At 41.9% G+C, this 14,789-nt stretch overlaps 3 protein-coding genes across 5 annotated transcripts in view; 1 reads left to right on the top strand and 2 right to left on the bottom strand.

Moving 5' to 3' along the window:
• The window catches only part of LOC140318196 (NEDD4 family-interacting protein 1-like), a 111,179-nt gene extending 100,593 nt beyond the window's left edge, over positions 1-10,586 (bottom strand). The window contains exons 1-8 of one of the 3 annotated variants that reach the window (XM_072395906.1): positions 10,391-10,586; positions 9,243-9,336; positions 7,827-7,966; positions 7,643-7,730; positions 6,325-6,449; positions 6,093-6,159; positions 5,769-5,877; positions 3,714-5,192 (exon numbers count right to left, since the gene is read on the bottom strand). In XM_072395906.1, coding sequence (XP_072252007.1) covers positions 5,771-5,877; positions 6,093-6,159; positions 6,325-6,449; positions 7,643-7,730; positions 7,827-7,966; positions 9,243-9,336; positions 10,391-10,426 — 657 coding nt within the window. In that variant the 5' untranslated portion in view covers positions 10,427-10,586 and the 3' untranslated portion in view covers positions 3,714-5,192; positions 5,769-5,770. Of the gene's footprint in view, positions 1-3,713; positions 5,193-5,768; positions 5,878-6,092; positions 6,160-6,324; positions 6,450-7,642; positions 7,967-9,242; positions 9,337-10,390 lie in introns of those variants that run through there. The other 2 variants (XM_072395904.1, XM_072395905.1) reach the window with 2 other exon arrangements.
• Positions 727-3,434, top strand: fgf1a (fibroblast growth factor 1a). Its single transcript, XM_072396446.1, has 4 exons — positions 727-1,090; positions 2,254-2,357; positions 2,550-2,810; positions 2,963-3,434. Exons 1-3 carry the CDS (start codon positions 922-924, stop codon positions 2,748-2,750), a joined length of 474 nt encoding a protein of 157 aa, XP_072252547.1. The 5' UTR covers positions 727-921; the 3' UTR covers positions 2,751-2,810; positions 2,963-3,434.
• Positions 10,587-11,065: 479 nt separating the features above from the next.
• On the bottom strand, positions 11,066-13,868 carry gnpda1 (glucosamine-6-phosphate deaminase 1). Its single transcript, XM_072395891.1, has 7 exons — positions 13,762-13,868; positions 13,345-13,472; positions 12,396-12,497; positions 12,118-12,300; positions 11,839-12,023; positions 11,470-11,644; positions 11,066-11,330 (listed from the first exon to the last, which is right to left on the bottom strand). Exons 2-7 carry the CDS (start codon positions 13,466-13,468, stop codon positions 11,269-11,271), a joined length of 831 nt encoding a protein of 276 aa, XP_072251992.1. The 5' UTR covers positions 13,469-13,472; positions 13,762-13,868; the 3' UTR covers positions 11,066-11,268.
• Between the last annotated feature and the right edge of the window lie 921 nt (positions 13,869-14,789).

Genomic DNA, 14,789 nt, shown 5'->3' with positions numbered 1-14,789 from the left:
CACATCCGTCTAAAAGTGAAAGAGTTTTGAGTCCTCAGCCGATTTGAAGACAGTCAGATGGGTTTTAGTTTCACACCAGAAGGCCCTAAACAAACTTCGTTCACTCTCAGCCAGCTTCAAGAAATCCACGGTTGGGTCGTTGGCGATCACACCTAAAAGAGTCCCATCTTTTTGTTTTATTTATTTATCCTGCAATCTATAGTCTCTTTTAAAGTGGGCGGGGTTTTGTACCTTATACCTCTCTTAAAAAAAAAAAAAAGTCGAAGATCGTAGCTTCTCTTCTTGTGGATATTCATGGAAAATAAACTGCAGCTTTCAAAGTTTGCTCTCATTAAAGTGAATAAAGTTTACAAGTCTCCTTGCAAATCCTTCTTTTTTTTTTTTTAAATGACAGATGAAAACAATTTAATTGAACTCCTGCAAACATCTGGTGAAAACATCTGCCGTCAGCACAGTTATGTTGCATCCAATCTGTCCATCACTGCTTGAGTAAAGTTGGTGCTCACTTTTGAATTATTTTAGCATATTTCTATCCTGACCTCACCCCACTGTGAACCGGAACATTATAATTAGGAGAAAAAAAACACTACAGACAGGTTAGAACCGCACCTTGATGTTTACCGCTAAAGAAATGGCCTGAACATCTGAATTTTTACTCACATCTTGAATATGTTAAGTTAAACGGAAGCCTACAGATTTATTATGAGCTCAGTCCTTCACGTCACATTAGGTACAGGTTTGAGCAGGAGTCGGGGACGCGCATGCTGCCTGTGTGTGGTCTCTGCGCTCGTTCACAATCTTATACATATATATATATATATATATATAAAGAAACCCACTGCAGGGGACTGACCCGCGCGTGCTGTCTCTACTGGAAACCACCCCCCTGCAAACCTACCTGCTGTGTCACGGCTGAGCAGGATGGCGGATGGAGAGGTGTCGGCAGCGGAGGATCAGACTGTGGACGCCGGCCCGCAGCTGCAGGACTACCGGCGGCTGACTCGGCTCTACTGCATGAATGGCGGATATCACCTCCAGATCCTTCCCGACGGGACGGTGCATGGCCAGAGGGATGAGCGGGATGTCCACAGTAAGGCTGCAGCCGCACACGGAGCACTTTACGTCCAGGTCGGGCCTGCAGCACGACGAGTTCACTTCCTTTTGCTGCAGGTGCGCCAGGTTCCCAACGCCATGCGTCTGAAAAAACTCCTCTGTTAGATACTTAGGTTTGGGAGCTTGTTGATGTGCTGGAGGTGGAAAAATCCAGGAAATCGTCACGCAACTTCTTTTTTTTAATGTTTTCATTTGAAATGAATGGGCCTGCGTGAGCGAGAACCTGGAATAAAGTAGCTGAGGTTTGTTTAACTTATCTTTTAAAGTAAAAAAAAAGCAGGATAGATTAATAAAAGGGAGCTGGGATCACTCCGAGTTCTGCTACTGGTGCTGAAAATGATCAAGATGACAGAATAGGCCTTTCACATTTTCAGATTAGGATGGTGTTTGGCCTCCTCCTTTGCTTTTATGTTGCAGCTGCATCACAAATCTATGAATCCTTGCCAATTTCCTCCAAGTTGCACACGCAAACGGCTGCAGATTTCCAGTCTTTGTTGAACACGCTGCATGCTGGGAAAAGGAAGTAACTTTGTAAACACAGTAACGCCTTTAGCAGCAACAACCTTCATCACTAGTTTCCTGTCACTGTTTATGGGACACACACACACACACACACACACTGCAGTTAATTGTTCCCTCTCTGATCTAAGAGCAGCTTCAAACCACGATGCTCCCTCCACCGTGCTAAACAGTGGATATATACAGATCTTTGGTCTTGGTGTGTCGTGCCATTGCCCTCTAAATGTGTATTTTTTTATGTAAAGCTCAAGTCTCGTCTTATCCTTCCTCAGAACACTGTTGAAGAACTGTTGGCAGCATTGCTTTTCTGCTGCACCTTCCTAAGAATGAGATTTTCCCAATAGTGAAAAAAAAAATGAACTGATGTGCAACTTGGATCTTTTTCACCTCTTTCAGGATCACACGCTGTGCTTCCTGTGTCATCTCTACCGGATTCCCATGCAAGAGATCTAAACAGTCCTGAATTTCCATCTTTAAATGACAGTTTGCGTCTTAATGAAATACTTTTGTAGCTTTTTTGCACCTTCTTTGCCTCCCTGTACTGACTAGTTGTGAATCTCAGTTTAGACTGAGTAGAGGCGTGCTTGTAGGTTTCTGTTGTAATTATTTCTCTCTTTTCAGCTGTTTTAAAGCTCAACTCTGTGGACAGAGGAGTCGTCGTCATCCAAGGAACAGAGGCCAAGCGATATTTGGCCATGAGTGATGATGGGCGTTTGTACGGCTCAGTGAGTATCTGAAGCTGATGATTAATAGGATAACAGCTGGATAAGTTGCATTTTATTAGGTCTGTGGTACCCGTTGTGCAGATTCCCCTTTTTTAAACTTCACGACTGCATTTTCAAACCTTTATTTTCGATTAACTGAAGTCAGCCAAACCACAGTCAGCTGCTGGCTCTCGTTTTGTGTTTCCCTCTCAGCCCACAGTAACTGATGAATGTTACTTCCTGGAGAAGCTGGAAGAAAACCACTACAACACGTATCAACCGCAGAAACACCGGGACAGCAACTGGTTCGTAGGCCTGAAAAAGAACGGAAAACCTAAACTTGGTCCAAGAACACACATTGGACAGAAAGCAGTCTTCTTTCTTCCCAGAAAGCTGGATGACTCCCGTGACTGAAGACTCAATGAAACCCAGTGAGACCTGCAGCGTGGGGAGAGCTGCGACGAGAGCAGAACGGTAACGAGACATGACAAAGACGAGAGGGCTTCGATACTTTGTGTCCCTCCTCTGTTTAGTTAAAACACCGGTCGTCATCATAAAGATCATGAAACACCGTGCCCTTATGCGTTTCTTTTGTACGTTAACACATCTGTTTTTGTTTTGTGCAGAAAAAGAAAAGGAACAAGTCACCAGACACAGCTGAGCAACCTTCAGTTTCACAACAGTTTAAATTTATCCCTCCACCAAGGCTGAGTAATGTTTTCTGTGCCATTCGTCTTTGTCAGCGAGATTTAAAAAAAAAAAAAAACTTCCAGCTCCACTTACGTGAGACTTGGTGCAGACATGGAGGATGTGCAAAGGAACACTCCCATCAGGATCTGACATTTCTTTAAATGTGGCCTCTGCACACTTTAGGGATGATGTACAAGATACAAGCCTGAAAACCATTTGGTGGAGATAGGCGTGAGTCAGCCGTCACGTGTCCTTTAAGTGGATGTGAATCCAGGTTTGTTTGTTTGCTTGATTGTGACGTAGAAAATATGTAAATGCCGCATTTAACCAGACAATGTTGCTGTCCTGGTGGAAGAGTTTAACTTCCCTGTAACATGTAACCACTTTGCTGATTTAAGAAAAAACAAAATATCCCAATAAACATCTTTAAAACGTGTCAGGATGCCAGATGCTAAACTATTTCACTTTTCTGCCACTAGGAGGAACCATTGTGTCAAAGCACCTTGAAAGCAGCATAGCCTACATGTCCACGTCTATTTTTCTGTCGCAATCCTCAGCAGCACATTGGTTTTTACAGCCCTAATCATACTCGTTCACATGTCCCATCTCTAGGGTTTAAAAATGAACGTGGCACCACGTATCATCCCAGCTAACACGACAGTCCATAACCCAGACGACTCGGAGAACGCGTTGAAAGTGACATTTATTTCACACTAGACATTTTCTGTACAGTTTCATAACAACAAAACCCCAAAGTTGTAGTTCTACATCACATAGAAACAAGCATAACTGACCTGTAATCAAAGCCATGGCAGAAAAATATGAAGTTAACCAATGATTCAAGCAGTTCGGTGTGCAGCCGTCTTCTTTAATATGCGACTTAATGACGATGGGAACATCATCTGGGTTTTATTGGTCGTGTTCTTTAAGGTCAACCTGCAAACAGCATTCTTTGATAGAACTGTTACCTACACACCCACCAACTTAATAAGCAGTAAGAGGAAAGTTCTAAGAAAAGCCAAGAAGAAAACTAATTTCCCCACATGTCAATTAAATCTTAATGCAAAGCCCCATCTGGAAGTGGAATTTAAGTTATTTTGAAGCCCAAATAATTTGATCCAGCTGTCACGAACAAAGAAGATCATCAACAGTTTAAATCCACACAACTTCTCCCCTGACAGACACTGAGATGTTCACGCGTCTCTCTCTGAGTCACCCGCAGGTCACACTGTCACATTTAAATGAGCTTTTGAGAGAACGGGGACCAGAAAATGAGCCCATACGCCGCTTCGATTCAACACGGCTTCTGTCTCAACAAAGTTTGCATCCCTTTGCTGTCAGCAGAGTCGCTCTGGGACTTGTCTTTGGGTCATAAGAGTGGGCCGTGAGATGAAAAAAAAAAAATGCAGGCTGCAGCATCTCTGTAACTTTAATTCTGATTCCAGGTAAAGATCATTTTATCTGATTTAATTTACAAGAAATTCTGAAAGATAATCATTTTGTCTGTACTCCACTGACATCTGTTCAAATCGAAAGTTGTTTCTTTTTTTCTTTGTTATGAAATGTGTTTTATGAGCAGGTTTGAATGACAGCGAAACTGTAGGCAACACTGCCCCCTTGTGGCCAAAGAGCAGGCAGCACTGCTTAAAGCCAACAGGTGAGTGGAATATGTTTGTGGTTAAGATCTATCACACTTACAGCTTGCTTTTTAGGTGAGGTATGCATCTAAAAACAAGCTAATAGAACCATTTAGTGATATTAGAGCAGATTACAAAGTGTTGCATGCTATGGCAAATCTACAGCGTTGCACTAATCAATACCTGTTGGCTTAAAGTGCTGCCAACATGAGACTCTCCCTAGTAATTAACCTCTGGGGCAGATGCATGCTCATATGCTACCATCAAATGATAAAAGGCATTACTCATACAATACAGACAGATGTAAATAGCACTTAACATTTGCCACTATTGAGTACATTAAGGGACTATTACCGTTAACCATGTTCCATTAATAAAGTTTCAAAACAAAAGAAAACAAGTGATATAATTCCTGAATATTTTGCTGTCTTGAGTCGTCTTCATCTAGAACTCTTCAGGCTGATTTCTGGTTAAGTCTCTTCACGTGATTCTGAAACCCTTCTTCTTTGGGTCCGGTTCCTCCCACGTCCTGAATGTGTGTCACAGAGAGATGAACATGGAACATTTGAGTGAACAATATCAGCTCATGGAGTCTTACACGGTCCTTGATTACATCGTGGTTTTCTCATAGAGGACTGATTTCTGCCTAACTTCATTATTTTTGTTTAAATGTCTGCAGAGAATGCTTTTCTGCACTGAGCCAACAAACAATAGACTCTGGTGACTGACTGGCGTCTTCCAGGATATGATGCGATGTCCCAGATATTCCCAATAAATTAAAAGGTTTTCATCTTCAGGCTTACAGTTTGGACAACTTATTCTAACCAATTACAATCCACAGCAATGTGGCCTATTCTGCCAGCCTCTAGCGACACCACACAGCCAAGTTCATTTGATTCAGATTTGTTTCACTAGCGAATGGAAACCCTGCTAATTTACACAGAGAAAGCGATCCACTGCAGGCACTGACTTACTTGCTAAAGAACATTTGCCAAATGGTTTGTAGCATAGCCACCAAAACAGTTCAGTTCCATCATTTTCAATGTGCATGCAGATGTCTCCAGTGTGACACTTCTCTCATCAGAACCACACTAGTACAACTTACCTCTAATAGATAAAAAGTACCCTTGTTCTGGGAAGAGTGGCGTAAGTGGGATCAACCAATTTGCGCACTCTGGAGTAGTTGACAAAGCCTCTGACGAACAGCATGAAGCCTGGAGCACAAAGAAAGTAGAAACTATTAAAGAAATTATCAGAGAGACAAGTTTGGACCGAATGTCCACTGCGAGAGCAACTACTTCTTAGTATTGTTAGATTAATCTAATATCAAACCAGTGGATTTACGATAAGAAATAAAAGTTCATTTCAGCGGTTAATTAGCTTAGCAGAACAGTGCTACACTTTATATAAAATAAAGTCTCTCACTCACCCAGGGCCAGGAACACCCACCACAACCAGTACTGCCCATCAAAGTAACCTGGGAAATAGGTAGAAAACTGCAGAAACAAAGGCACAGGCTGTTAGGAGCTGCCCGCCGATAAAAATAAAAGCGTTTAATCAAACCGTAAGACGTGATCCTGAAAAACATATTCAAGGCTTTTACAGTACAGTAACACAGATGCTCAACTGGTTGTCCCCAAGAGTTGGTAAATGGCTCTTACCCTGACAATAAGAACCCATTTGATGAGAGACAGGCCAAAGCCTGAGATGGCGCCATATCGCCCGGCAGCTGATGTGGTCAAGCAGAACGACAAAAAGAAGCCAATCCAGTTGAAGAGGAATGCCACTGGAGACACAAGGACAATCATTAAAAAAACAAACGGTGTTGCAGTGAACAAACACACACACACACACACACACACACACACACACAGATCTTGTGCAAGAAAACATAGCTGATAAGTGTATGACCACGTAGATGAAAAAGAAAAAGAAACATGTCACAGAACACGCTTTGTGTTGTTCGGTGAGGTGAAACACGCCAGTTGGTCTTCAGTTTCGTCACGCTACACGTTCACAGGAAAGTGTTGCTTCTTTTGTTGAAATTAAGATGACAAAAGGAGACGAGATTATATGAGACAAGCTACGTTAGCCGTTTGCCTTCTGTCGTCTCTGCCGGATCCCGACTCGTGCACTTTTTTACTACAGCCAATCAGAGTGAGCGCTCTCACCGGCAGGTCTGATGACAGCTCAACATGTTGAATATTCTGACAGTGAATTACTCAGAGAATATTTACTGACGCTCCAGACAGGCCCGACAGCCCATTGTGGACTCGGTGTATATTGTTTTGAAGCTGTAAGCCAAACCGCACAACCGTAATGATGATGTGAGGAAACACATCGACGCTGGTGTAAATATTGACATGTTTATGTTCCATGTTTTAGTCTGATCCTGTCTTGGCTCTGAGGACATCTGTGGCGTGTAATTCTCAACAATCGATAAGGGAATTTATGAAGAACGTGATCGATAAGCGTCAGCGATCAATAGTAATGCTCATTCCCAGCTCTAAATTTGCGAGCGCATTGGACCCGTCCGATCACACCGGCGGTTTTGCTCCAAACAGAAATCTTCCGAGCCTCGTCACACTGCTGTCAAAAACAGAGCGCTGCTGGGATGGAACGGGTCTCCGATCGATCTGCAGATCACAGAAACGTGACCGCGACGTTTCTAATCCCACATACAGCAGAACAGTCGGCTGTCTGATAACAGCAGGCGTCTCGCTGCCATCACTCTCGATTTTTTTGGCCTTCTGGGGATCCTGTCACTGAGTAAATCCTGCCTCACATATCCATTCCCACGCCACCCATCTCGCTTCATCTGCACTCAAGAGCTGGATGTGCAGTTACAACAGAATATCAGGGCATGTAATTAAAGGAAACTAAATTATACATCTTAGATTAGCTGAGGTTTGTATGTTCTGTGACCAAATTCGTACATATACTACAGTCAGTTTACAGCATATGACACAAACTTCTTACTGAAGAAAGTGAGCATGAAGATGCCGTCGTTTCCTATTCGCAGCTGGTCAGCGTCATCAAAATCATCTCTGGCCACAAAGTCTTCCTCCTGCAACGGCAGCAAGAAAAGCAGTGACGCACGTTTCCTCCTAATATCATGTAAAGAACGAGAACAAGAAATTGTGTCTGAGAACAAGAGAGGTACCGAGACTCTTCCAGCGACCAGGGGGACGGCAGCCTCTGATTTGCTTCTCTCGGCTTCATCGTAGGAGGGTAGAGTGGTGGCAACGCTGTACGATGGGGGGTTTGGAAATCTTCCTCCCTCCTCCTTGTATTCAAAGAAAGCTGCGGATGTGACAAGACAACGAAATTAAGTCCTGCAATGAAAAGAAATCAAGACCACAAAACATACCTCCTGTTTTTGCTGCTAATAAATAATTACGCCTAGTAACACTTTATTTGTGCGTTTTCTCTGCTCAAATGGTCTATTGTCACATTCATTTAGGTTGTAACTTGTACTCATGACTGTACTAATTTAATAAAATACTTTAGTCTTAGGTTTAAGACTAAAGACTTTAAGATTGGGCTGAATTTTAAAATTCGGTCCAACACATTTACTTTTGGGCTAATTGCAGATTTAATGACAAACTGCAGAAGTGAGAAGCAGCGAGTGTTGAGTGATTAACCAGATGTGATGTGTGAGGGGCCAACTGCTGACAGACAAAAACATATTTTCACTTCCTTCAAGAGGACAAAAAAAAATAAATAAAAAAGGAAGAAGAAGCGGAAGAAGAAAGCAGCAGCTGAGAATTTGAAAAGCAGACCCGAGAGATGTGATTTACAACAGGAAAAGACGCATTAGTAGTATACGCGTCCATTACTGTTTATGTTCTCCCCGTAAAAGCAAAGACCTTTATCTGGGTCATTTGGCAGTCCTCCAGGAATCCTCCTTTGTTGTTCAAACACTAACAGCACTGAGTCAGACCAATGAACTCACCCAGGTAGAGCTGCAGGCTGCACCCACTTATACAACAAGTCGGCCTATGCCCTCTTAAGAAGCCAGATTAGAAACATGAGACCTGACTTATGCTCAGGATACTCTGCGTCAGCTTTAACGGTTTAGGAACAACAAGACAAAAAGATTTCCCAACTCTGCACAAACATCTAGCTTGGATAAGAGACATTTGTGCTTCAACTCATGTGGCAAGATTTCACTAAGACATATCCTCCTCTCCAAAGTTTCACATTATCACCTGATGACTAGTAAAAGTCTTCTTTTCTTACTTTGCAGAACATAATCTTAGCTCCAAACCTCAGGATGATCTAATGAAGTGTGGGGCACTGTTAAAGTTTAAAGTCCTAGGCAACGTGCGCTGCTGTCAGAACAGGGCCAACAGAAAAATACCCTTTACAGGTCGAGATCGTGTGTTCTGCAAAAACGATGACAATGTGAAAGGGGCTGCTGTTCACGAGGATTACTTTTGGTTTCACCATTTATTTTTCTTACTGCAATATATTCACACGCATACAGATGAGGAAGTGCCATGCAGTGGCACTGACACTTGATGGATATAGTCAGATTATATCCCACGGCGCAAGAAAAAGTGGAGGGCTTATTCACCTGCATTTGCGGCAGCAATGCTGCTGTAGGGTGGTGGTGCATCCTGGGCAGGACTCTCCTGGGAAGGCTGGGCTGGTTCCTCTTCATTCACCAGCTGCAGAAATGTTAACAAATGAAAACGGAGCCGAGTCAGAGCCTAAGTGAAAACTTGAAAGCTATGAGGAGGAATGATAGCATGTGGAACTCAGAAAAGAAAACAAACGTGTGCTACCACAAACAGACGATGTAACACTAACTGGAAGACAGACATTTGTCTGCTGTTGCCATATCGACTGTAGCTCTTTTGTAGCTCTTTTCGTTCCTGTTCAGGGAAGATTTCTGGTTGTTTTAGGCCATTACGGACAAACGTGTCAGTTTTTTAAGCAATGAGGGGTTTATAAAGGTGTTCAAATGTCTTTTTTCCATTTCCCAAAGCACTTTGTCCAACTGAGCGCAGGTGAGGCCATCTGTTGGTGCTTCTGTAGACACCATTTCATTATTTCGTATTTTAAATCGCATCACATGGCTCAGCAGAACAGTGGCAAACCCAGACCTGAATAGCATGCATAGCAAAAATGTTTTAAAAGATCACGTGTTTTTTTTTTTTATTCTTTATTGCTGGCTTTAGCTTGGAGTAATAAAGTATTATATGAACTCAAAGGAGAGTCACTCTGTCAACTGTGTTCAAAGAATTCAAGTACATCTAAAGTGGATTAGGTACTTTTCTGTTTTAAAAACAATTATATTTTCTATGCAAATTAGACAACAAAAAACATCTCAGTAATGCCACAGCGATCAAATATTTCATCATAATAGATCTTTCCCTCAGTGTTTTCGGGCTGATGTGTTTCAGTTTAGTTTTCGTCACTCACGGCCAGGCCACGAGACGTTACGAGTAACCAACAAGCTCCGAAATAAAAACAGCTAACACCAGTTTCAAATAAGAGACGAATATATTGCTAAGCCGTATATCAAACGTCTCATAGTATTTTTTGTTTTGTTTATTACAAGTTTACAGCAACTGTCGCCGCACTGGGCCCACCCAGTAAACAAATGTCAGACGAGCTCTCGTTGTTCTCCACTGACAGGCTAATGTTGACTGCCGTTAGCTCACTGGGTAGCAGCTAGCTGTTAGCAACGTTTAAGAGAGCCAACAACCTGTTACTTACCTCTTGATATCTCACGTTGCTGTTTTGTTCTGCCATTGTAGAAGAGGAACGAGATATTCAAAACGTCCTCTTCCAACTTCAGCTGTCAAAATGTTTAGATCAAAAGGAATCTTGCCGACGAAGTATCAGAAGTAAGGTCGCTTTCTAGTCGGCCATCTCCTTCCTCTTCTTCTAGCTCGACTCTAGCACAGCAGCAGCTTTGACGCTGCATTCAGGTGCCGTCGGTCCCTTTGGCTTTCAAGTACACGAAAGATCAACGTTTTAAAATACTTAAAATTCAGACGTACCAGTGGAAAAAAATGCAACAAAAGCTAGACTGAGATGAAACAGTGGAATTGAACAACTACGCCCTTTATGTACATGAGTTAAATGTATCCCTCCAGTGCTATTTCAGAACTATTACTGATGGCTTGATTAATAGGCTGCGTTTCAATGTTGTAGGTAAGTTTGAATGCAATACCAAAGAGGAATAATAAATTACATTTTCATTTGAAATATCGTGCAGTAATTTAAGAATAGCAATAAAACTCAGCATGTAAATACCTGAGTAAGTGTAACTACTTTTCCCAAACACGAATCTGAAAGCTTACAAGGAGTACCTAAAGGCAACATCCGTTGTTCCGTGTTGTCATGTGATGTGAAGCACAGACCAAAAACCACAGCACACACAGGATATAAAAAAATCAAAATGGCTTTATTACAAAGGACAAAAAAGAAGAGAAGCTGTATAGACAGCTACCTGAAAAACTGTGTCATACACCAGCATCAAATGATCTCTATGGATTAGTCAGTATCACCTCTAAAGAGTGAAGGAATCACTGGAGTGTAAATTTCAGAAAATAATGCCTCAAGATCAGTGGAGTAGGACAGGTATCTCCTCAGTTCTTCTTTAACTCTGAGGGAGGCAGTTCCACCAGCTTGTTGTGCACATGCATCATCCCTGCAGAAAGAGCAACATTCAGCACATTTTCTGTGATTCATGTTCCCTCCCCCATTCAGCCATGGTTGCAATTTGTGATGACTTAAACGGACACAGTTTATACACAGCAAGCTACGCATGCTCTGTGACTTAGTCCCACCTTTGAAGTACTTCACAGTCTTGACCCGCAGCTCCAGGGTGGCATCTTCGTCACATACAAAAACAGTCTGTGGGTGCTGCTGGAATGCAGACACTGTCCACATGTGATTCACACCGTCCTCTATAGCTTTGTATAGAGCAAACGCCTTGTGAGCGCCTGTGATGAGAATCATGACCTGGGGGAAAAAAAGTCAAATGTGAGCCGTGTGACTGCTCCGGGAAAGCAGTCAGTAATCAATGCACGGCTGTGCAACACAGCAAAGTGTTGACAGAAACTAATCATTCCTCACAAATGGAGTGTTTCATCATTCGTACAAATACAGATAAGCAACTCAAAAACAACATGACTGACATAATTTAGGCTCCTAACCTCTTTTGCATCCATGACAGTGCCCACTCCCACAGTCAGAGCCATGGTGGGCACTTTTGAGAGATCCCCATCGAAGAATCTAGCATTAGCCATGATAGTGTCCCTGGCAAGGGTCTTCACCCTGGTCCTAGAGACAAGGCTTGAGCCCGGCTCATTAAAAGCAATGTGGCCATCCGGTCCAATACCTGACACATGACACAAACATTGGTTTTAATTATGCCTTTCTTCAGTATCTTGCTGATTAAAGTATATTCACTGTCATCACTGTGCCCTCCTGACCTCCAACGAACAGCTCAATCCCCCCGGCAGCTGTTATCTTCTCCTCAAAGGCTTCACACTCAGCTTGCAGGTCAGGAGCATTGCCATCAAGGATGTGGGTGTTCTCTGATTTTATGTCTATGTGCTTGAAGAAGTTATTCCACATGAAGGAGTGGTAGCTCTCAGGGTGATCTCTGGGAAGTCCTAAAAATATTGTGTTTGTGACAGTTTCTTACAGGAGATCGGGTCTTTTAAGATTTGCTCAACATTTAATAAAAGAGGGAAAGATGAGTACATACCTACGTATTCGTCCATGTTGAAAGTTTTCACGTACTGGAACGAGATTTCTCCATTTTTGAAGTACTCGATCAGCTTCTTGTAACAGCCTAATGGAGTGCTTCCTGAAGACAGATAAAAGAAACTGTGTGGACACTGGTGTGGAATTACTTAAGAAATAGGTTTGCGACAACAAATGGAGCAAACATGTCGACACTTCACCCATAACTGTTTTATTGAATGCTAAATTAATTTGTATAATTCCTTTTGAGCTGCACCTTGTGGAGTGGACATACATTTAAATAATATAACCTACATGCATCAGTTCAAATACAACTTTCTTTCTTTAACTAATGAGGTAGTCCTCTCCAAGAACTCCAGAGGTAACGATTTTGGAAATGGGAATGGCGTTCACAGTAGATCTTTCCAACATTGATCTCGGAAATCCCGACTTCTGAGTTCAAATTAAATGCACCACTATGCTACTTTCCCATCCATTCAATACTGCTGCATTCATATCTTATTGTAAATATCAGTTTCTCACTTCTGAATGCCTTTTTAATCAAAATACAAGTTGGAAAACTAGTAAAATGCTGGTTGCGACCTTTCCCCAATGTTAGTGGGTGTTAAGTGGGCTCTTTCTGCTCAGTGGGAAAAGGGCATTACTGTGGATGTTGCCCAAGTGTCACTGTGACCAAGACTGGCCAAAAATGACACAAAGTACGATGTCATAAAATCTAAAAAGCTAATATTAGACAAACCAAGCAGATCTAGTTTTAGTTACAATTAATGTGTTGCTTTTTATAATTTCAGTGGAAATTTTTTTCTTTCCTTTTCAACTATTATGCTAGTTAAGGCCTTTTCTGACAATGGGTTGACAGATGTGGGCGGAAATAAGTCAATCTCAGCACTGAGAAGTTGAAAAGGAAGAGAAAAACATAAAAACTGCACAGAAACGAAGCTTCGCCTTACCGGTGGGGAGTCCCAGAGTGAAATATCTGTCAGGGCCAGGTTTGAAGTGTAAAATTTTGTTTCTAATGTACTTTGCAGCCCATTCGCTTGTCTGGTCGTAGTCATTCAGGATGATCAGCTTCATCGTCCTGGAGGAAGAAAAAAAAACGCGCACACACAAAGACGAGAAACGGTTTACGAGCATGAATCGCTTCGAAGCAATTCGGGTAAAAAACACACCTTAATCAGACTTTAGACCCACCAATATAATTACATCCTTCAGCTACAGAACAACAGTGTCACAGTTTAATCACTTTATAAGACTGTGGAACCCGGCGTCAAAAGACTGGAACAGCTTTCAGCGCACCCTCGAATGCAACATTTGGAATTATGTCTTGAGAAAACAAAAAAAACAATAATGAAAGTTCTCAGTTTTACCTCTGACAGTGACTCTATCTGCAGCTTTCAGTTGAAAAGGAAAAGATCTGAGTTGATCATGTGACCTGTCCTCTTTGTGGACGCGAACGGCGCTCAGAGCGGAGGTGACGTTAAGTGAAGTAGCAGGCATGAGGCTAATCGATGGAGCTAACAAGCTAGCAAAATTTAAATGACCGGGGCGCTCTTTCAGCACCCTTAACCGACTATACATGGTAGTGTAGCGGTTAACAGGTTTGGTGTAAATTATTTCAACCGAATGCTCCGTTATGTACGAGAACAATGAGAGGAACTTGGAGTAATTTGGGAGGGGGTGTATAGATGTACATAGGTTCTTCTGAAGTTCAAGTTGCTAGGCAACGTTAAAGGTGGTAATTTTTCAGTGAATTACATCCGTCGGAATTTACAGTCCCCATTGACCTTCTTTTTAAATGTCCACAATTTGGGAAGCAGTTAAGGAAGCATACCAAAGTAAAAGTGGTTACATGGCATTAAAATATAATTGCTTATACCAAATAGTCACACATTTATGTAAGCACAATGCCCTTAAACAATACAAAAGTATCCATTTTAACATCAAAAAGGGCCAGGAAATGATTCAATAGTATAAAATGATGCAAAGCACATATTGCTATTCACTACAACAGAAGTTAGGCTTTTACTCCATTTGTACAGTGTCAGGTGCATTTATATTTTTGTTTTTTCGGATAACTAAATCTGCTGTAGTGTAACTGTAAGATAAATATGAAGTTAAATGAACAGTATTTATCTCTGAAACAGCTGATTTGCAGAGGGTGCCATGAGATTTCAAGTACATATACCATGTGATTGTACAGCGCCTGAGAAAAACAAAGAATGAATAATTATGTGCCACTGTAAGGATTAGAGAAGACGAGAGGAGAGCCTAAGTTTTCCAAGCCCCAAAGTCAGAACATTCATATTTCAATTATCAATATTATTTAGAGTGATTCCAGAAAGGCATCAGCCTAAAGGCAGGCAGCCTGCTGCAGTACCTCTGGATGTAATGTGTC

This window comes from Leuresthes tenuis, unplaced genomic scaffold (genome assembly GCF_036924035.1).
Source record: "Leuresthes tenuis unplaced genomic scaffold, fLeuTen1.0.hap1 SCAF_11, whole genome shotgun sequence".
NCBI lineage: Eukaryota > Metazoa > Chordata > Actinopteri > Atheriniformes > Atherinopsidae > Leuresthes > Leuresthes tenuis.
Note: the sequence above shows the minus strand (reverse complement) of the source record. Positions and strands in the feature narration are given on the sequence as shown.

What these genes read in the sequence shown, in the direction of transcription:
- gnpda1 (XM_072395891.1), bottom strand. Translation starts at nt 13,468, where the DNA reads ATGAAGCTGATCATCCTGAATGACTACGACCAGACAAGCGAATGGGCT. An exon ending in CACTCTGGGACTCCCCACCG is followed by an intron (nt 12,498 to 13,344) that starts GTAAGGCGAAGC and finishes ATCTGTCTTCAG; the next exon opens with GAAGCACTCCATTAGGCTGT. An exon ending in CTGTCATGGATGCAAAAGAG is followed by an intron (nt 11,645 to 11,838) that starts GTTAGGAGCCTA and finishes TTTTTCCCCCAG; the next exon opens with GTCATGATTCTCATCACAGG.
- fgf1a (XM_072396446.1), top strand. Translation starts at nt 922, where the DNA reads ATGGCGGATGGAGAGGTGTCGGCAGCGGAGGATCAGACTGTGGACGCC. An exon ending in GGATGAGCGGGATGTCCACA is followed by an intron (nt 1,091 to 2,253) that starts GTAAGGCTGCAG and finishes CTCTCTTTTCAG; the next exon opens with CTGTTTTAAAGCTCAACTCT. An exon ending in ATGGGCGTTTGTACGGCTCA is followed by an intron (nt 2,358 to 2,549) that starts GTGAGTATCTGA and finishes TTTCCCTCTCAG; the next exon opens with CCCACAGTAACTGATGAATG.